General features: G+C 37.0%; 1 protein-coding gene across 1 annotated transcript in view; it reads left to right on the forward strand.

Annotated features, from left to right (window-relative positions):
* The window catches only part of LOC149414324 (uncharacterized), a 65,355-nt gene extending 45,730 nt beyond the window's left edge, over positions 1 to 19,625 (forward strand). Inside the window, exons 14-19 of the mRNA XM_089644134.1 lie at positions 4,830 to 4,975; positions 5,800 to 5,909; positions 6,560 to 6,721; positions 15,572 to 15,683; positions 16,163 to 16,294; positions 17,090 to 19,625. Coding sequence (XP_089500260.1) covers positions 4,830 to 4,975; positions 5,800 to 5,909; positions 6,560 to 6,721; positions 15,572 to 15,683; positions 16,163 to 16,294; positions 17,090 to 17,254 — 827 coding nt within the window. The 3' untranslated portion in view covers positions 17,255 to 19,625. The remainder of the gene's footprint in view (positions 1 to 4,829; positions 4,976 to 5,799; positions 5,910 to 6,559; positions 6,722 to 15,571; positions 15,684 to 16,162; positions 16,295 to 17,089) is intronic.
* Positions 19,626 to 23,285: the final 3,660 nt, after the last annotated feature.

Consider the following 23,285-nt stretch of genomic DNA (forward strand, 5'->3'; position numbering starts at 1 on the left):
ACAAAACCTTCATTAAGTCCCCACTAAACCTTAAATTATCACCTCTCAATAGATTTTAAATTAGAGTGTTGTCCAAGTAAGACAGAGGTTCTGGGTTAGATCCCCAGTTGCGAGTTTTGTTTTGTTTCATGTTTTGTTTAGATTATATTTATATTCATTTCTTCTTCAATGATTAGATAATATTACATTAATGTGTATAACTGTGTCATTACAACAATACTACATGTAAACAGTGCACGGTTTTGTTTCTGCTCCAGTTTAAAACATAAATAAGAATACTTAATTTTATACCTGTGCGTATAGGAAGTACTAAATTACAAGTGCAAATCGAGTTTTAGTGTAGTGATAGAATTCCAAGTGATTCCAATCTCGCAGTTAAAAGATATATCAAAAACAAAATAATTATAAATCTGTCAATCGAACTGTCGATTCGTTAGTTCGCACTTGCTTCTAGTGTGTGTGTAAGTAAAGTTACCTTCACATTTACGCATACTATCCCGAGTACGTGATCAGGGCAGCTAAACTTTTTCATATTTTATATTTCTGCTTCGATCTACTAATTATGGATTCGTGTGATCCCTACCATTTTATTACGATGGCAAGTAATACAATAAACTCTATGAACAGTACCATTATGGATCCATCGAATAAATTTACCAAAGAGCAAATGGCTAAATTAACTCCTAAACTTTCGGAACTTTTGGGGAATATTAGTGTTGTTGGTGCGAAAGTGGGCTTCCTGGAAGGAGAGCTGAAGGCCTATACAAACATCTCACAACAGAAGCCACCTCAGGTCCAACCTCTACCTAACACCATACAAGACCTACCTGGAATTTGCGAAACACTAGCGGAAATGGAGGAGAGAAAATTACGTTCTAAGAATATTATAATGTTTAATGTACCTGAGTGCTCAACTGGTACTCAAACTGACTGCATGAGGGAGGATAAGAACAAAGTTTTGAGTATTCTAAGCAAAGTTGAAAATGTTGATACCTCTGAAATAAAAATGTTCCGTTTAGGTAAAAAAGAAATGGATAAAATACGTCCGATCAAGATTGAACTGTCAGATCAACATCAAGTGAAACTGGTTCTTCAAAAAAAGGCGATAGACTACAAAAATTTCAGTATTAAAACCAAAAAAGACTTAACATGGGTTCAGCGCCAAGAAATTCAAAATGTATGGAAGGAGTTAGAAAACCGGAAAAATAAGGGAGAAAATAATTTAACCATAAAATATATTAACAACTCACCTAAAATTATCAATGTTCAACCAAAAAACTCCAGCCATATAAACGCCTCATCTACTACCAGAACGTCAGGGGCATCAGAACAAAATTAAAGGAGTTCAGAGTAAATGCTCCATCTTTCTCAAATGATGTCATCATACTCACTGAAACATGGCTAACATCATCAATCTTCTCAGCAGAGCTAGGACTACATAGGCACCATGTCCACCGAGCAGACCGGAGTCAGAATACCAGCTCCAATACAAGAGGAGGTGGTGTCCTGATAGCGGTCCGCAAAAATATTACTTCGAAAGCACTCAAAATCAAAAATACTGATGTGGAACAATTGTTCGTATTGTTAAGTGGTGATTTCAAGAAAACTATTATTGGAACTGTTTATATTCCTCCTAATGCCAACATATCAATCTATAAAAAACACTGTGAAGATGTTGAGTTAGTAAAAACAAAATATCCAAATCATCAAATAATTATTTGCGGTGATTATAATTTACCTAATTGCAATTTCAACGTTTTAGACAGTAATTTTAATTCAATACCAGCAACCGCCTGCGAACGAGTCATTCTAGATATGTCTTTACTTTTTAATTTAACCCAATATAACCATGTACGTAATATTAATAATCGTGTTCTTGATCTAGTTTTGTCAAATGAAAGCAACGTAATTATAAATGAATCATTAGAGTCTATTCTTCCGATAGACAACCACCATCCCCCACTAGCAATACTTATCTCTTGTACTAAAGAAGGCAATCAAAATAATTCAATTCCTACGTATAACTTTAAAAATGCGAATTATCGGGACATAAATGATCGTCTCCACAAGGAAGATTGGTCATTTCTTAAGGAAGGCGACATTAATCAAAATATTGAATCTTTTTATTACTTGCTGGATAAAATTATTACAGATCTCATCCCACTCATTCATTTTAAAGAATCAAAATATCCGAGATGGTTCAACAAAGAACTTGTTCAATTAACTGCCCTTAAAAAAGTTTTACATAAGAAATATAAAGAAGACAGGTCTTTATCAAATTATATTGAATTTAAAAACGTTAGAAAAGATTGTAAAATCTTATCAAAAATGTGCTACAATTCTTTTATTAATAATGTTGAAACTTCAATAAATCATAATGTAAAGTATTTTTGGAACTATGCAAAATCAATGAAAAATAACAACTTTGGTATACCCGCCAACTTGGAATATGCAGGTAAAAAGGCCAAAGACACTAAAAGTATCGCTGACCTTTTTGCTGATTTTTTTAAAAGCGTTTATGAATGTGAGACACCAGTTTCTGCTAGTACAGTATCAAATTTTACTACTGATCATAATCTTAATTTATCTTTTATCCACATAGAATATAATGATATATTGACTGAACTAAAATTACTAGATCAAAGCAAAAGTGGTGGACCAGATAAAATACCTCCTGTATTTTTGAATAATTGTGCTACCAATCTGGCGTATCCTTTATATTTGCTGTTTAATCAGTCTTTACGAACAGGATGTTTTCCTACTAAATGGAAATTCAGCTTTCTTACGCCTATTTTTAAAAAAGGCGATAAACACGAGGTGATTAATTACAGACCGGTGTGCCTTTTATCAACAATTCCTAAAGTTTTTGAAAAAATTCTTCTTAAAAAAGTTATTTTCCGATTAAACCACGTCATTTCTCCTAAGCAACATGGTTTCTCTACTGGAAAATCTACCCTTACTAACTTGTTAACCTATCAAAACTATATATCTGATTCCATGTCTAGTAAATGTCAAGTTGACTCTATTTATACCGATTTTAGCAAGGCGTTCGATAAAGTCAATCATGAGTTATTGCTGAATAAACTCCATAAATTCGGTATAGGTGGTTCACTATATAAGTGGTTTAATAGTTACTTGACCGACAGATTACTGGCTGTTAAAATTGATGGCACATTTTCATACAAATTCACTGCTACGAGTGGTGTTCCCCAGGGATCACACTTAGGACCAATCCTGTTTTTATTATTTGTCAATGATGTATTGTATATTTTCAATGATGTTCAAGTGTTAATGTTTGCAGACGACCTGAAATTATTTAAAGCAATCAGAAACATTAACGATTGCCATATATTGTCAAATAACTTGTCAAGATTAATTATATGGTGTCGTGATAACCGCTTGCAACTTAACATAAGCAAATGTCAAATTATGAGGTTTCATCGAATAAAGTATCCAATATTTTTTGATTATTCCATTAACAACATGTCGTTAGTATCTGTCTCGGAAATTAATGACTTAGGTATTTGGTTTGACACGAAACTTAACTTTATCAAGCATATTGAAATAATAACCAATAAAGCTTTGAAAATGTTGGGATTTATTTTAAGGGTATCTAGTGATTTCAATAATGTAAATACTGTAAAAACATTATATATGTCACTAGTAAGGAGTCATGTAGAATACAATTCCACGGTTTGGTCCCCAAATTATGAGGTTCATTCACATGCGATTGAAAGAATCCAAAATAAATTTTTAAGATATGTAAATTTCAAAATGGGCATTCCTAGAGAAAACCTAAATTACGATAACTTACTTTGTTCATTAAATTTAATAAAATTATCTGATCGCAGAATTATTTCCGATTTAACCTGTTTGTATAAAATCATTAATTCAATGTTTGATACCCCTGATTTATTATATGTAATCTCTTTTCATACTCCAAGCAGGTCGGTCTCAAGACAGTACCTACCATATTATTGTAGCAATTCTATGTCAACGTCCCAATATCATACTCCTATGCGACGGATTCAACAGCTAGGAAACAAATACTCAGATGTTGTTGATATATTTAGTACATCAATTTCAATATATAAGCATACCCTATTGAAGCTTTTTTTTTCATCGAGTAGTGGAATATTTGAATAAAGGTATTTAATTTGATTTGACTAACATATAATAATTTTGTCAACTGAAATAGAAAAAAATATTTTGGATTTTTTATATGTTGTGCCTGCATTCTGTGTAGATCAAATCAAATTGAGTGATATTTTGAATTTATATTTATTTTTCTGCAATTGTTTTAATTGTCGTTTCCTGCACTATTTTCATGTATAATTTCGTAAATATTTTTTATATATATGTATGTAAAAGCCTTAATAGGCGTGAAATAAATAAATAAATAAACTTAAAGTTATTCCAATTAATTCAAATATTTATTACCCCAAACACCAAGGTTATCTACAGGAAGTTACTTTCTAATGATAAGAACTAAGGTATTAAAGAGATTTCATCTTTACTTAATAAATAATGTAATACACCTACTGATACACTGTTATGGTTTGTACATTGAAGCATGACTCTCCCCTACTAGAACAGATCTCATCAACTATGGAAGAAGGGAGAAGTTTCCATTCTGTCCGAGTCGGGACGGGATGAGGGTCAACACATGTAATGTTCAGTTCAGTTTCTTATTGGGTAAAGTTATGAGGCTGACAGAGGTATCGAAGCCTATAGGAACTATCTGCATCTGCTTTATTAGGAATATCTTCCACTGGGATGAGTTAGTCAGTCCATTGAATAACTGTGCTCTCAAACTGTTTCCTCTACAGACTGCGTAGGGCTCGCTGAGATGCTGCGCCCCTACCAGCGCACTGCTATCGGCTGGACACGAGGGGATTTGTGTCCAGCTATAGGGGACACCAGCATAGTACACAACAAAACACCTATGCAGTCTACCACAGAGGCCCCGCATTTTGTAAGTTACAGACATTATTACAAACTGTTTCCTCTACAGACTGCATAGAGCTGACTGAGAGTCTGCACTCTTCCCAGTGCACTAGTATCGGCGTTGCAACTGTTGCGAGCTGTCAAGTCGGAGTAATCAATATTACTCTAAGTCTAGTGTCACAGAGCTACCAACAATAATACTACAATATGTATTTGCAAATTGTATAGCGCCGTTTTTGTTAAATATCACCTCGCTGTAGACTTATATTTTTACATCCCAACTATGCACATAATTAACTATCCATCACGCCAATTCAACACAGGGTAAGGCAGAGAGGATAGACAGCCGCACAACCGAATCAAGTTAATGATTCAATGGATTGTGCCATGTTTTCCTCGGGTGTCCCCGACTTCTTCTGTCACAAACTTCTCGTCATCTGTTCTCCTTACTGACTCCGGCTTGCTAGTCAAGAGCCTTACCCCTAGACCACAGAGGCCGTCAATTATATTATCCTCTTAATATTGTTAGGTAAAACTCACACTTACACTACCAAAATCTACACATCTGCCCTGATGATGGATACTGTAACGCTGTCCGAAACGTCGGCTAAAGAAGGACGGCAACATCAAAAGTGTTGTAAAAATTATAATCCTACGAACTGCACTCGTACCAGCCACACAACATACTCCATATTGGAGATGCCGTAGTCCCACTGGTTCCGGGCAGCTGGAATCTTGTGTGTTAACGATGTAAAAAGAAATAATTCAAAAGGGAAAATCAGACATTACTTTTCTAGCAATTTAAAACAACACTTGGTCAGAGAATAATATGAAGAGTGCTTCTGTTCCCAGGGACTGTTAGGTACTGGTGAGAGAGGCTACATCGACTGGCGGACGACAGGGGTGACATTACTGAGCGATCGGTGGCTTGTGACGACTGCACGCGCCATTGAAACCACTGGGTGAGTTTATTGTTTTATTATTTTTAAATTCAAATGGTCTTTTAAATAACCATCAAAGTGATGAGCTAAATAATTGTATGATTTGGTTTGATATTTTAATAAGATGAACGACTGACCCCTTTTTCATTTGCGTGTTTGAGTGAGAAAGGTTTAAATCTCCTGTTTAGGGAAATGTTCTAGATTTTTCAATAAATTCGACAAATTAATAAATCTGCTGAAAAAGTTCTAAATTTTTTATTTACAAGAATCTAATCACTAAACCCTTAATTTTAGAAATTAATAACGACTTGAAACGACATTTTCTGTGTAAAATGATCAGATCTGAATAGCCAGGTACTTCCTCTCATCACTATTTTCAGTATCTCAACCGCTCGCTCCGGGCGGTTGGTACTCTTGTGCACGTACGGCACAAGACCGAGCAGAGAGTTTACCAGTACAGAGCAAAGACCTCCACAATTAGAGACGTTAAATTTAGATTTCGGGGAGTTAGCGAGAAGGATCAGGATATCGATCCAAGAACAAAACTCATTAAAAAATATTCAGGTGATGTACTGATTGTATTAGAAGCACATAAGAGCATATATTTACTTGAAGTGATGTTAATTTATCAAGTAAAATTAAATAATGTGCGACTATCACCACTTCTTTAGTTTCAGATCCGGGAATATAAAGTTTGTTGGACTGGGCTGGAACTTCAATCCTGACTCTAGAGATGAGATCTACGATGTAGTTAAAATAGTCCTCCATCCAGAGTTCAACTCCACTACCTCCCTAGTTTACAACAACATCGCTCTGATGATGGTAGACAGACAGTAAGCACTTTTCATAATCGTTTTATATATTAGCAAAAAACCACGCAAAAGATTACTAAAAATAATAAAAGTCTTAGGACCGAGTGTTGTCCGGAAGTTAACTTTAACATCTGAGCTATCTCCACAATCTTCAGATCTACCACATTTCTTCGATACGTTTTATCAAAACATTTATTTTATCAACATAACACCTCTTGTGATAATTTCACCGGGTTGGTGTTAAAAAGCGTTAAATTCTGTTGTTGGTAGTAATGGCGGTCGGTGACTACTACGTCGGGATACTCGTATAGGTCTCGCAAGTTAAGTTGGCTTCATCACAGTACTCACACAGATGCAAAACTTACATACAGCGTGTTTCGATTTAAGATTGAAAAAAAAAAACAATTGATGATTATTTCACAATTGAGAACTCTAAGCCAAAGCGTGTTGAAGTCAGTCACATAAAACTTATTTTGTTTTACGACATCGTTATTGAAATATTGAAGTTTATCATTTTTTTTTCTAAACTAATGTGATAATTTTCAGGATTGAATTCAAATGGGTAGGTATTCTTAAAAAAGACAATGGTATTGCTAACAATTCTTAGTCATTTATGTAAGAATGCTGTACATAACAAACTTCCATCGATAATGACACAAATTCACGGAAATTACGGCAATTGGAATTTATACCTAATTGTTTTTCGGGGAATAATTATTATTCTGAACTGAATATTCACTTGCACACTTTAAAAACACTCTGTAAATCTACTAATTCGAATTAAAAATGATGAAAACTATTTATTATTTCAAATTCAAAAATTGGTAATTATTTCACTTGCGATATGTAGGTGCACGTATGTTTAAATCAAATTACGAACTGAATGAACAGGACACCCCGTAAGTATACCCCGTAACGGTATTGTTAAAACTTGCCTCTCTTCTAACTAGTTACAATAAGTGAGCGTAAGCAAGACAGAGAGCCTTATCGCGTTAGTGGGCGGCGCTTGACGTTCACACAGATAGACCAATACATCAATTCTAAGCATTTTTATTGCTTCCTTCTTTCGTTGCGTTACCTATACTTACTGACGCTAGCTCACAAACAAGATGTAATTAGGTACCGTCTTAAATTATCTCCATAAATCCATTAAGTTCCGTCACTCAATATTTCCAGTATCCAGAATAATATTTTTTCCGCAAATGGCCGACACACAAAACTTTTTCGCATAAATGATTCAACTATACAACCACACAATTCACTATTATCATTTAGAACACGTTGGCGAAGTATCCATCTTATTTTGGGTATGCATTTTGATTTATTTAAGTTATGATTAAAAAGTAAATCGCAGGTTAATAGTATCCAATAAGATTTCGATTTCAGTATAGAGGTGAGGCGTATTTATCCTACCCAGTAAAAGTACCGGGTATTTCCATGCGATACTTTGTACTTGTGACAGATCTCTAAAATACCTGGTTCCAAAATACTCATGAGTATTTTATACCGGGACTAAATATTTTTAATAGGTACTTTTACCAGGTATTTTTGATAGGTATTTTTGACAAGTATTTTTAATAGGTATTTTTGATGGGTATTTTTAGTAGGTATTTTTGATGGTTATTTTCAGTAGGTATTTTCGATGGGTATATTTTATGGGTATTTTTGATGGGTATTTTTAGTAGGTATTTCTGATAGGTATTTTCGATGGGTATTTTTGATGAGTATTTTTGTTGGGTATTTTTAGTAGGTATTTTTGATAGGTATATTTTTGTAGTAGGTATTTTTGACGGGTATATTCGATGGGTATTTTTGGGGTGTATTTGTGACAGGTATTTATTTTTTTTGTGGGGAATAATGTTTTTCAGAAATTCTCTAACAAATAAAACGGGGTTCCAAGCTCCTGTAGAATATTTGTGGGGAATATGTGGGCACAGAAAGAATTCATGTGAGTTCATTAGAATTAATTATTCTGAATCAATCCTCAGGTCGGTATTGAATACTTTTGAGTATTTTGTCACCGGTATTTTTTTGTACCTGTACTCATTGTACCCAGTAACGAAAAGTACTCATAGGACCCACCTCTAGTTCAGTATTCAAGCTCAAACCAAACTGTCAAAGCAGCGCGCGCATACAATCCAATGGATTAGTAATAGAGTATACGATTCTGTGCATTATACATATAAGCATTAAATACGGGTTTTGTACGTTGGATACTGTCATTAATATCGTATAAAGTTGACGAAGATATTGGCTTGCAGGTCTCCGTATGCATGCGCCGAAAGAACTTACGTTCTAGCATATTGGAAGCGTTTTACAATTTGCTTCTATACCACAGTAGATTATATAGGTGTGTTTTACGCGTTTTACAGTATTTGAGAATGTATGTGTATTTAGAATCGCCCGCGCTGTTTGTAACGTGTCGTTTGTTGTACGTACACAGAAACAGGACGATAATATGCACAATATCTTATAATAATAATATTTGTATGATTTTTTTACAGCGCCGTTTTTGTAAAAAAAATCAAGGTCGCTGTAGAAATATTAAAATATTCAAACTGCAGTATTGCTGTTTACGGGTAGAAGTCCAAATCTTTTTACTCTAAAATGCGGAGCATCCACAGCATGTATGGACGGACCGCGCCTGGTTGGTAGGTAATGTTCCTAAAGTAGTACCCGCTAATACTAAAGGCATGACATAACTGTCCAAAGTGACCCATACAAAAGGGTAATTTCATCCAACGCCGGTTCCCTATTACTGAGAAATATAGATTTCATACACAGCCCAGCCACACCAGTATTCCCAGTGCACTGAAAAAAATGAGTTAGCTAAAGTGTTAAGCTAATTGAAGTTGTGTAACCATCGCCTAAACTTGAGCTACTAGTACCAGACTACTTTATGTGCAGATACCGTCGTTGTTTAGTAAAATGTGCTTGAGCTATTACAACCAAACTTTAATAATAGCATACTAAAAGATTACTTACCTAAACAAAATAATCGGTTTGGTTAAAAGCTAAAGTAATTTACTAAACCTATATCACTTTAGTAACTCAAGTTTATGTGTTTATAGTAACTCAAGTTCTAGTTTGGTTAAATGCTTTGTTCAAATAACCAAACTGAGGTTGGAATATCTAAATTTGGTATTTTTACATAACAATTAGTTGCTTTGCACAAACTTGAGCAAAGTGCAACAAAACTTTAGTTAAATCTCCCGAACTTTGGTAGATCTTATCGTCGTCGCTAGCGGTCCGCGATGACGCAGTTGCTTATTTACGACGCAGTTCTCAGTTCGCCACAGTTTGTACCATACTTGAATTGACGTTTGTTGCGCGCGTTGCGAATTTATTTTATACTAACCGCTGTTCCTAGTTCCTAGTCATAATGGCAGACAACACCGTGGAGGATTATTTAATTTCTTGGAATCTGGAAGCTTACATAGAAACATTTAAAGGTGAGTTTTCTTTTTTCATTTTTTTATTGATTTAGAATTTAGTTCATGGAACTATGATATATTTTATGATAATATCCATTCTTTTTGATTTAGAAACTGGCACCTTCATTATTCTTTGACTCAAGTACGCAATAGATTTAGTAGATTTGTATTTATTATGTACCTAGTTTGAAGAGTATGTGTGGACGCTATAACCAAGATTGTGTCAGGAGTCATGACACAGGTTACAGAGAGTGGTATATAAAAAAAATAATAATAATTGGATAACTTGTATAGCGCCGTTTTTGTGCAAAATCACCTCAAGGGCGCCTTTATTTCTTTGTTCGTTTCCGCAGGTATTATTTTGTATTGAACGAATGTTGTTTGAAACTGCAGTATTTTCTAAGTTACAGTTTTACCCTAGCCAGAAACTAGAACCAACCAAACTAGCTTTAAAATCGTACCGATGGATTGTCAATCATAGCAGGTTATGTTTAATTTTAATAAATGTGTATTGCAATTATTAATTCGGACATAACATTTTGAACATTGAATTCCATTGATTTTTTTTGGGAGGGATATGTTTTTTTAACTACAGAGTGACCACCCATTGTTTATGTTTACATTGGAAATTTTCATATAAATGAAATAATTTCATTATTAAAACTATTTTATCTCCGCTTGATTCATGATACAGGGTGTTCGGTATCTGCTCTTGTATAAATATACATTTTTTTAATGAACAATTTTCATTCCTTTGAAAAATATTTTTTTATTTTCTTGTTTTGAAAATTTTTCATTTTTTCGTCGTTTTTTTCTTTATTTCAGAACAAGCCATAGACTCGAAAACACTCCTGATAATATCAGAAGATGATATTAAAGAATTGATTCCAACTGTAGGGCACCGGGCACTGTTTACAGCACACATTAATGCGCTCAAGGATGTTATTAATCCACCTGTCATAAGTGTAAGTTTTTAAATTTTGATGACATATTGTTTACCTAGGCCTTTTTTGGCTAACCATTTGGAAATAGTTGTACCGGACGCGATTTTGATACAAAAATAATAATTCCTGTAATTAATGAATAAATCGACTGCCGGGGGGTCAAGCAATTCCAAAGAGATAAAACAAAGCTTGGCCCCTTCACCCCTTCTTTCCCCTTTGTGTATATACCTGCTTTTTGTTTCAGATTGAAGATATACCTTCAAATTCCAAACAAACAACGCCCATATATTATTAACACGATGACTTCGTTGAAAATGACATTTTCTTGTTGGAAAATATAAACAAATCACAAGGAATAACGCAAGAAGCTTTTGAAGAGCAAATTTCGAATGTAAGTTAAATAATTTTAGTAAGTTTCAGATACCTAAGTAACCTAGGTTAATTGTTTTATACATTCCGATATATGTATTTTAGTAGTGGCAGCGTAGAATAGCCACCTGTGACTAATATTATGATGATTATAGAAGTGGTTATTAGTTATTTAATCAATATGCAATTTTGTTTTCTAGGACTTACGCAATCATCTCCTATCAATCAATGAAGGGCAAGAACTTTTAATGCAGTTTGAGTCAAAGGGTCTGTTGGAAAATTCTGCCAGACTATGCAGTACTATTATTATAAGTAAGGAATTGCAGGGTAATCCAGATAGATCCATTACAAGCAAAAGATTTTATGAATTTGCTTTTCAAATCACCAAAGTCTTTAATAAAGAAAGCGCAGCTGTGTATTTCACCACATATGTGTGTTTTGGGCCTACTCAAAAAATTATTGCTAAAGGTAAATTACTAGACACATACAGGCAGCGCCGAAAAGAATTTGCCAAATCAGGACACAAACAATTTTTACTATATTTAAGAAAAAATTATAATAAAAAATGATAATATAAATGTGTGTATGATCAAACGTGTTTTCTTTTTAAGGCTTTGCTGGTAGCTGGAAACAATAGAGACGATTCTTAACAAAATAACTTTTATATGAATGAGGTTTTTAATAAGTACATTCTAGTCTTACAAAACATAATATTTATTTATTTAGGTTTCATCTCTCAAAAGGGTTGTAATAAACTACCTGCAACTCAAAGTATTTAACCCATGATTCTGAATAGTGGGTATAATCCTTCGAGTTGATGTTGGTTACATTTACACCCTGCATTGTTTTCAGCTAAACTACCACAGTGTATTCCTCTAGAGACAAAGCCGAGACTTTTGCCGACAGTCTCGAAGAACAATTTTCCCCGACCACGACCTACGATGACCCTCAATTCGTTTCAACAGTAGAATCAACAGTCTCATCCATCCTGACAGAAACCCCCACAGACAATCCAATCCCGTACACAACCCCTCAAGAAATTTCCAAAATTATGAAAATCTTGAAAACAAAAAAATCTCCCGGTCCCGACTTAATATCAAATAAAATTTTAAAATGCCTCCCCTCCAAAGCCATTTGCTCCTTCACTGCCATCAGCAACGCATCCTTTAGACTTCGTTTATTCCCACAAGACTACAAAACTGCAGACGTTATCCTTATCCCAAAACCTGGTAAAGACCCCCTTCAGGCCATAAACCACCGACCGATTAGCCTGCTTCCCAGTGCAGGTAAAATTCTTGAAAAGCTAATCCTCGCTAGACTGAAAAAAATAGTCGCCGATTTAAAAATCATCCCCGACTTTCAACACGGCTTTCGATCGGGCCACTCAACTCTCCACCAACTTCTGCGGGTGGTAGAACAAATTACAAACGGATTCAACTCTCGCCAACACACTGTAGTCCTCTCCATAGACGTCTGCAAAGCATTCGATAAAGTCTGGCACAGAGGTCTCATTTATAAAATGTACCTCCTCGGTATCCCCCTTTCAATGCTTCAACTCATAGCTAATTTTATTAAAGACCGTAAATTTAGAATCAAATTAGATGGAAATTTTTCCACAGTGAGATCGCTAAGAGCAGGTGTCCCTCAAGGCTCTATTCTCTCGCCAGCTCTTTCCAATATATACCTAAGCGATATCCCCCGCCCCAGCACCAAAAAAACCAAAATAGGCAAATTTGCAGACGACACTGAAGTCATGTCGACTTCAGTAAGCGAAATGACCGCTACACGACGCGTCCAAGACCACGCGTCGAAACTAGAATCATTTTTTAAACAATGGCGAATTAGCATCAATCCCTCAAAAAGCGCCGTTTGTGTTTTCTCCCGTAGACGCCCCAAACAACCCCCTAACATCCACTTGTTCGGCGAAAACGTACCTTGGAAAAAAAACATAAAATACCTCGGAATAACTCTAGACAGCAGACTAACTTGGAAAAAGCATATCACCGAAACTCTAAATTCAGCCAATAGAACTCTTGCAGCCCTTTATCCCATGATAAGCAAAAACAACAAAAAATTATCTCCAAGGAACAAAGTACTAATATATAAATCCACTATAAGACCTAAACCCACTTACGCTAGCCCTATCTGGGCACACGCTTCAGAGCCTCAGTTAAAAAGACTACAAACATTTCAAAACAAAGCCATTCGCATTGCCCTGGGAGCTCCTAGTTGGATGAGGGTTGCTCAACTACACCCGGACTCTGAAGTTCCCCTCCTTAAAGACCATATCTTAAGTCTCGCGGAATCATTTTATGCGGGCCTCCCCACCCATGAAAACGCGTCCATCAACTGTCTCGCACAGTACGATGAAAATATAATAACTACCTTTAAAAAACCCAAACAAATCCTCCGTAAACCTTAAATCCCCCCATATTGCAGCCATGTTACCTTGCAAAAATATTTTCCAAAAACAACCAAAATTAAATTAAAATATCCTACAACCAATATTTAAAATCATGGTGAAAGAGAAAGGGGCCTTTTTGGCCCGGAGCTCGGTATGCCAATACTTCATAAGTCATAAGTCAGCTAAACTGCAAAACTGCACTTCCTATTTAATATAGATATAATCTAACCAAAAAGCTAAGCTACAGTACCTAAAGCTAGCTAGCAGTAGAGAGGTAAAACACCTATATCGCGGTAGGGCTATTCCAACCGAAGTTTAGGTAATCAACCTAACCATTTTGTAATATTAACTAAATAATAAGGTTACTACATCTAAACAGTTATGTTTTTCTAACCAAACACTACAAAATGGTTTAGGTATATAATTTTTAGTTTAGGTAACACAACTAAACACAGAAAGCTGTCTCAACTAATTAGCTTAGCTAGAATATCTGAATCGTTAAGCTGTCATAAATACAGTTTAGGTAACACAACTAAACACAGAAAGTTAGAAAGCTGTCTCAACCGATTAGTTTAGCTATAATATCTGAATCGTTAAGCTGTCATAAATACAGTTTAGGTAACACAACTAAACACAGAAAGCTGTCTCAACCGATTAGTTTAGCTAGAATTTCTGAATCGTTAAGCTGTCATAAATAAACTGCTGTTTAGCAAACAGTTGCTAAAAGTTCGACAGTCACCACAGCAACTAAACTGTTTAGTAGATAATTACTGAAAATTGAGTAAATAGTACCTAAACATTTCTTTTAGTGTGGTCGGCCAAACACAGGCAGGCTACGGCCGGTGCTACTGCTAGCAGCGCTGCCCGGGTTCATGGGGTGAAGTTTGTCTAGGTCTTGGCGGCGGGTGCGTGGTGCGTGGTGCGTGGTGCGTGGTGCGTGGTACGTGGTGCGTTCAGTTGCGTGGCAGGCCGGGTCGGGAGAGACTGGTTGAGAGAGACCTTTTGACCTCTCCAATCTCTTTGGACTGCCTCGACCCGTCACCTTGCACCACCCTCGTAGGGATGGATCAAACGTCCATCACTTCTGGACCACATATTCATACCCACCCCTCTCATACCTTTTTCCTTCTCAGTACTTCATGTCCATCCTTATCTTGATAAGACCCTCCACGTGGTATCCCCAAAGATAACATAAGCCTCCTGTGTGGATCAGCCGGAGAAATTAACATTTTAAAATGATCATCAATCTTTCACTTTTGCATATTTGACGCATTTTGCATTTTATCTCGCCGATCACCAAGTTGCCGGTTCCTTAGTTGGTACTGCAGTTAGTTCAGAAATTCTTTAACTGGCACGGGAAGCCTATAATGGCACAGATTACGCCAAGCGTTATTATCACTATTATAATATTGATTTATGGATATTTGTCAAATTACCAGGAGAAATAAAATTAGAAGAAATCGTTAACAAATTTAAACTTAAATTACGAAAATACGTGATTGATTCATTCTAAAAATGTAGTTTTTATATTTTAATAATACATATGTATGAGGATTGTATGTTCCTATATAAAATCAACAAATAAATAAATCCAAGAATACTATTATCAATGCCCTGATTGTCTCGATAGAGTCCCCCTCAGTAGTTAGTCCCCTTAGGGAACCATCAAACATCTCCACATTTAGACAATCTTATTTATAACCATTTTTGTGGATTGCAGGATCCAATTCACAAGCAGAATTTTCCCGGCTTGTCTCCACACGGGCACCCCTCTCCCCAGCAGTGGACTGATCAACACTGGATGGGATGCCACATCGAGAGCTTTAATTAAAGTAAGTATTTATTTCTCTGCCTCGATGATGAAGAAACTGGGAACGTACAGCCCGCAATACGGCCTGCGATCAAACCTGAATGCGTTTTATTTTCTGGTATATATATATTTTTTATGTTAAAAACCACATTACTTTTCCTTACACACGCCTTATTTTTAACACATAACATATGTGTTAATTACACTATTTTAATACAAAAATTACACCAACAGTATGCAAAAACCTCATCAAAATGATTATTATTTATTGAATCTGGGTTGGTTAGGAGAAGTACCCTTCAGACACTATTGTGTGATGTAAGATGTGAATAAAGTGTTTATATTAATGTTAGTGTCTTATTTAGCAAACTTACTGAATTATGTGATAGTAAGTTTACTAAGTACTAATGACTTATCCTATTATTTTTGCCATTTGGTGTATTTGTTTCCACTGAATAAAATTAACAATGAACAAATCATTAAAAAATGCCTACATTTCAGACATCAATGAAGATAGTCCCCGAGGACGAGTGCTCCGGAGTGTTGCCTACTGGTGACAATTTTCACCCAGATGGTGTTAAGCACCATATGGAGGTCTGCGGCCGCCCTGTCAGATCAAGTGGACCATGCGGGGTATGTAACGTTGGGATGCATTAACAAACAAGCTTATAATAGTATTAGAAACAATGCACCAGATTCAAACCCTCTCTCTTAAATGCCAAGATACTTATCACATTATTATTCAGTCATCAAGTGCGCCCCACTTTTGAACGTGGCAGCCACCTCTGGTCTGGAGCCCCAAAATAATTGACAAAAAAAATTAAAATAAAATAATTCAAAACAATTGAAGATGCTCCTAGGAACAAGCGTAATTGATCTCTTCAATCAGTTCATAGTCGAGAAATACGCCAAACACGCGTGCAACATTTTTAAAAATTTGATATTTCTCATATGACAATAGATTGTTTCAATGACAATTTTTTTTAGTTCAACAGCTCGTCTTAGGAACTATTTGACGGCCTCTGTGCTTCCTCCTTCCTGCAACATACACAGAATCCTGAAAGATGATACAGCTTGAAATACCGTTAGTTTATTTTGTGACCAGATCTGAATAGCCAAATACTTTCAACCTTCCTCTTCCCATCTCTTTCCCCTCCCCACCACTCACAACATAAAATTCTAATTGGTGATGCCACAGTCCCACCGGCTCCAGTCTGTTAGAAGCAGTTGGGACTCTTGTGCTGCATTCTGATAAGAACAAAGATAACATATGAATGCTGAAAATTAAGTCAAATTCTGACAAAAAGTGGTCTTCAAGGAACCTGTTTTACTTCATTTATTTATGAAACAATCACTAATACAATATACCTATCATTTAATAATCTACAATTCTGACTGTGCTCACAATATTATATTATTTGTTCTCAGGGCTTCACCACCGGCGCTCAGTTGTCCCTGTTCAACGGCCTCAGGGTGGCCTGCACCCACTTGCTGGTGGGGATAGCATCTGGATTTAGTGACCCAACCTGTATTGTCACTTACACAAGAATATCTAACTACATCGCCTGGATTGAGAGCATAGTGTGGCCTTAATTTTAAATTCGTTTCCTTTTTAAATTCGATACCGTTAATGAGGCGCTACACCATTTTTATTCATGTATATATAATGTATTTGACGCTTGCTTCCCTAGGAAACCTCCCAACAGAGGTGGACGTAGATATCCGAAGTGGTTCACTAGAGATACCATCAGGAGCATTGAGAAAAAACATGCTCACCATAAAAAATGGAAAGCTACTGGTGACCGAGATGAGTATGAAATGTTCAGTAATCTCAGAGCAGTTGTTAGAAAAAATGTTCATATAGCATTCCGAACGTATGTCGACTCAATAGAGAGTGATATCAAGCATGATCCCAAGGCATTTTGGGACTACGTAAAATCACTGCGCAAGGATGGTGGTATAACAGACATCATGATGCATGGTGATCGGGAAGTTAGAGGAGCGGATGTAGCCAATGCATTTGCAACCCATTTCCAATCAGTGTACAGTAATGAGCCTCCATTACTAAATCCCATTTCTGCTTCCAAGTTGAATGTGAAGGGAGCCCAAAACATTGATATAAGTCATATAGACGAATCAGATGTTAAATCTTCAATTAATAACATGAAACATACACATTCACTTGGGCCAGACTTTCTTCCAGTATTTTTTTTAAAAGGATGTGTTGAATTTTTAAAAATGCCACTAAGTTTTATATTCAACCTATCTTTAGATACTGGTATATTTCCTGATTCCTGGAAAGTCTCAAAAATTTGTCCCATTTTCAAAAGTGGATCAAAGACATCTGTCGAAAATTTCAGGCCAGTGGCAATACTTTCCGCCCCGGCTAAGTTATTCGAATCGATAATTCATAAACATGTGCTGTTTCAAGTAGAGCCTTTCTTAATATCGGAACAGCATGGGTTTAGAAAAGGTCGATTAACAGATACTAACCTACTGGTACTCACAGATTATATTTCCAAATCTTTAGATAAGGGCTACCAAGTAGATTGCTCATATAATGATTTTTCGAAGGCATTTGATACCGTAAACCATGACATATTATTAAATAAATTGTCAACTATAGGTTTTTCTTTACGGTTTCTCATATTCTTTGCAAGCTATTTTACTGGAAGAAAGCAATTTGTATCTCATGGAATATTCTTGTCAAAATTATTCCTTGTGCTGTCAGGCGTTCCACAGGGCTCTAATTTAGGACCGCTCCTCTTTCTGATTTTTATTAACGATATTACAGAAAATATTCTGCATTCCAGGTCACTTCTTTTTGCTGATGACCTAAAACTATTCTTGGAAATTAAAACTTTAGAAGACTGCATTCGACTCCAATCGGACATTAATAGAATTGTTGACTGGAGTAAACGGAATCGGATCGAATTCAATGTTTCTAAATGTTTCATTCTTTCTTTCACACGGGCACGTCATACTTGGTTTTACCGGTATACCATGAATGCCCGAAGTTTAAAACGTGTCTCCACTATGAAAGATCTTGGCATCATGTTTGATAGTAGGCTGACATTTCATGCTCATATCGAAATGACGTGTAGTGCTTCACTGAAAATGCTGGGCTTCGTCCTACGCACTGCGAGGAATTTTAGAGACACCCGGGTTCTCCATATGCTATACATTGCGTTGGTTAGGAGTAGGCTGGAGAGTGGGTCGGTGGTTTGGAGCCCACATCAGGTGAAGTATTCCCTTATGTTGGAGAGAGTGCAGAAAAAATTTCTGAGATTCCTTTACCTGAGGGAGTATGGCTACTACCCGTGGCTCTATCCTACTGACTTTCTCTTGGGCATGCTCGGTATGAACCATCTACGGGTCAGAAGAGATGTGCATATTGTATCACACTTCTTCAAACTGATTCGTGGATGGTTTGAAAATCCGACTATCATGGAGAGTATTAGTCTCTATGTTCCTGATGGTTATCTCCGTCACCGACAGCATAGACTGTTTTATCTCCCGGCCTGCAGGACCAACTTGCCAATGGTCATACCGGTGGGGAGAGCAGTCTTGCTGTTGAACAGAATTAATTCGGATATCGACATATTTAGCATCGGTGAAGCTGCCTTTAAAAGGCAAGCTCTATTGATGCTGGTATAGTTTATACACCGCTAACTATTATGTAATACCATTTTACAAATATACTTAAAAACGAAATAAAATGTAATTTTGTAATGTTTTTAAAGAAATAAACAAATTGAATTGAAAAAATTGAATTAATGTAGTGGTGCGCAACCAGTTCCCGCAGAACTCTCATCCACCACCTGCATCCCCTGGATTGAGAGATGTGGCCTTATGGCAGCAGCGCTCAACCAGTTCCCCGCAGAACTCTCATCCACCACCTGCATCCCCTGGATTGAGAGATGTGGCCTTATGGCAGCGGCGCTCAACCAGTTCCCCGCAGAACTCTCATCCACCACCTGCATCCCCTGGATTGAGAGATGTGGCCTTATGGCAGCGGCGCTCAACCAGTTCCCCGCAGAACTCTCATCCACCACCTGCATCCCCTGGATTGAGAGATGTGGCCTTATGGCAGCGGCGCTCAACCAGTTCCCCGCAGAACTCTCATCCACCACCTGCATCCCCTGGATTGAGAGATGTGGCCTTATGACAGCGGCGCTCAACCAGTTCCCCGCAGAACTCTCATCCACCACCTGCATCCCCTGGATTGAGAGATGTGGCCTTATGGCAGCGGCGCTCAACCAGTTCATACAGAACTCTCATCCACCACCTACATCCCCTGGATTGAGAGATGTGACCTTAAGGCAGTGGTTCTCAACAGATGCCCCGCAGAACTCTGGTGCACAGTTTTCCAACCCTTGACGATTTCTGCCCGCTAGTAATAACTTATTTATTCCTAACTGTCTTAGCGCTCAGTTATTTAGAACTGTGTATTCTAGAAAACAATATAATTAATGCTTTCAGAGTAAATCACATTTTTACAAAAAAAATTTACAAGTTTATGTATTCGTATTCTTGTATCTAGTGAAAATACAGAAAATATTAATCTATTACACGCAGCTCCAACTCAATTATTTAAGAAATCTTAATTAAGATCCTAGTCTCTTTTTGGATGTGAACTTGCACAGTTCTGTGCAGCAAAATTATTTTTAACACACAGACATTGCGCAATTAAGTTCTAGCAAAGAGACGGCTCAGTGAGAACGCGGTGCTGTGTAGACCACCGAAGATGAGGTTAACAAATGCCCGCTGCGTTCATTCCCCGGCGGGATTGATAAAACCGCAGGGCGACGCTTGAGGCCCTAGACTGGCTCACTAACCTAGATATAACTCTGATCCCTCCTCATACAAAAGAAGGAGAATTTAATTTCTGATACATTCACCTAAGTAAGTGATGCCTACGGAAGCACCAGATGGTTTGATCACTGCATTATGACACAGGGCTGAATAGTGCCGTGAAGAGTGTGAACATCACAGCCAATGCGATGAGGTCAGATCATCTCACACTAACTGTCCAAGTAGATCGCAATCTAATACCTGTTATATCCAACAGACAAAATAAACTAGAAAATGGGCGGCAAAGTCTGAAAATGATGATATTATTTACAACGCCCTGGCAAAGGATTTTCTGTCAGTAATAAAACCTTCATGTGTCATAAGGTACCAGAGACTTAACTGTGATAACAAGGTTCAAAATACAGAACTAGATTCTCACTACGGCACTTTTGTAAAAACACTGAGAAACTCCACCAGACAAGTGTTTCAAAATTAAAGACATTGTTCGTGGGTGGATTAACCAAGTCGCATATTTATGTAGTCATTCAAGGATTGCATTTCTTCGTCCATGGGGCGAACTTGACGCCCTAGACTGGCTCGTAGACCTATATGTTCCCCTCTGACCCACACACCATACGAAAGATGAAGAAGGAAATACCATGAAACCATCTATAACTTGTCCACCTGCAGCCAGTGATGACCTGATCACGAATGTTACAGCTGCATTGGCCATGTGCCATTAAGCATACCGCCCTAGGAAAATGTCCAGGGAACGATGCCTTTGGTATTGATACGCAAGAGATATACGCAAGAGATCAGCTCTTTACTATTTTAGCCGCCATATACTCCAGCCTCCTAAGACACACACATATACCGATGGACAAGAGTCAAACTGTTATCGTGCCAATCTTGAAATCCAATCAACTGGATGCATCAATATTAGGAAATTACTCACTGATTTCCTTGGCGACAATGATTTCAAGACCATTTGAAAAACATCTAATTTGTGCTGATATAAGAAAAACTATTTACCCTGAATAACCAATTCAAAAGCGCCTCAACAACCGACATGGCTATTTATGGAGTCAAAAAACCAATACATAATAAACCTCCTTATTCCTTAAAAGCGAAGTCAGGCAAAGGAGTAATATGTCTCCTACTCTATTTAATGTGTACATAAACGACCTCCTTCGAGAGCTCAATGATTCACGTATTGGTTCTCATATCTGCGGACAAGGGAGGAACAACATCAACTACTCAAATGACATAGTGGAATTAAATCGAGGAGATGACTTATGCGAATATGAAAAGCGTGAAGAGAAAATATCATTCATCGTCGTAATAAAACACAACAAGGAGCCACTAAATATTCCACCAATCTGGCTTGAAGGGAATGTGGTGCTTATGGCCTCGCATGTTGAATACCTGGGAAGATACAAAAGATATGGAACGACAAAGAAGATCCATTACTATACAGGCCGGAATGCTCTGAAGGTGGTTCTACCACTGTAGCGATGAGTAAGGAACATACTGCACTGCCCTGTTAAGCTGAGGCAGAGGCAACTTGTGTTACTTCAGCACTTCTGCAGTGCCTCCACAGAAGGGAGGGTGCACTCATTCCCCGCTTACTTCGCCACCGACTAGCCAGCTTCCCCAGCAGGACACGGAAGTCAACCGACGTCATCCGAGTGGCTCCACTCAATGAGCGAGGGATGCAGATGACGACCTCCCAGTGGCTCAGCTCTCCACTCAATGAGCGAAGGATGCAGATGACGACCTCCCAGTGGCTCAGCTCTCCACTCAATGAGCGAGGGATGCAGATGACGTCATCCGAGTGGCTCAGCTCTCCACTCAATGAGCGAGGGATGCAGATGACGTCATCCGAGTGGCTCAGCTCTCCACTCAATGAGCGAGGGATGCAGATGACGACCTCCCTGAAAGATGTTCCCATAATTCATATTATGAGTTATTGTTTTATTTTATCATTACCTATCTACATATTACGTTTTTCATTCTCTTTTCAGTATCTTTATTGTGTTCCTTGAATGTAATCATTTATTGTACAATATGTAATATCGAGGGCAAACAATGTTTTCTACAAAAAAAAACAAAATATGTTTTGTGAACAAATAGGTTTTGTTTAAGTTTATTTTTCTTAAAATTTGTTTTACTTATTAATAAATGTTTTATTTTTTTAAATATGTTTTTTTAATACATACTTACACATTTTTTTACAACAAATATACATTTTATTTCTACATCTTACAGAATGTATTATAAAGAAATAATACTAATAATAGCTTTTGTTCACCCTAGAGAGATGCAGCTCTTGTGTTCGGTGAGGGAATTCATTCTCAAATAATAAAGTCATGTATGTAATAAAATATTGAAAATAGATAAGAAATATCATATAAATTCGCCGTTTTTTGAACAGATTTTAAAATAAAATACTGTTGAAAGCAGATGACAGACTTTTTGAAATCTTAGTATTACAAATCAACATATGAAGTTAAAAATATGAAGTTGTTGAACGCCAAAAAAAGCATAAAGTTTAATGTCGCTTACTGTCAAGGGTTTTGTTTCAATGATTTTGGGGTGACTGCCGAATTCAACAGTGGGGCGCACTTGCAAGTGGCACAGGATCAGTAGTTGTGTACGCTAACTTGAGGCTAACTTGACTCTGGCTTGGAAGGAGTCTCCTTGCCTGAGCTGGTCACACCGAGTTACTCCAAGAGTATCAATGGAAGGCATGTTGGGAAGATTGCTTCTGTTGAAGAAGACTAGATTGTCATTTCGATCACTTTTAGAAGTCATCAGTCATGACTTGGAA

The sequence above is a fragment of the Hesperophylax consimilis genome, chromosome 20 (genome assembly GCF_061612785.1).
Source record: "Hesperophylax consimilis isolate HC1 chromosome 20, BYU_Hcon_1.0, whole genome shotgun sequence".
Taxonomy (NCBI): Eukaryota; Metazoa; Arthropoda; class Insecta; order Trichoptera; family Limnephilidae; genus Hesperophylax; species Hesperophylax consimilis.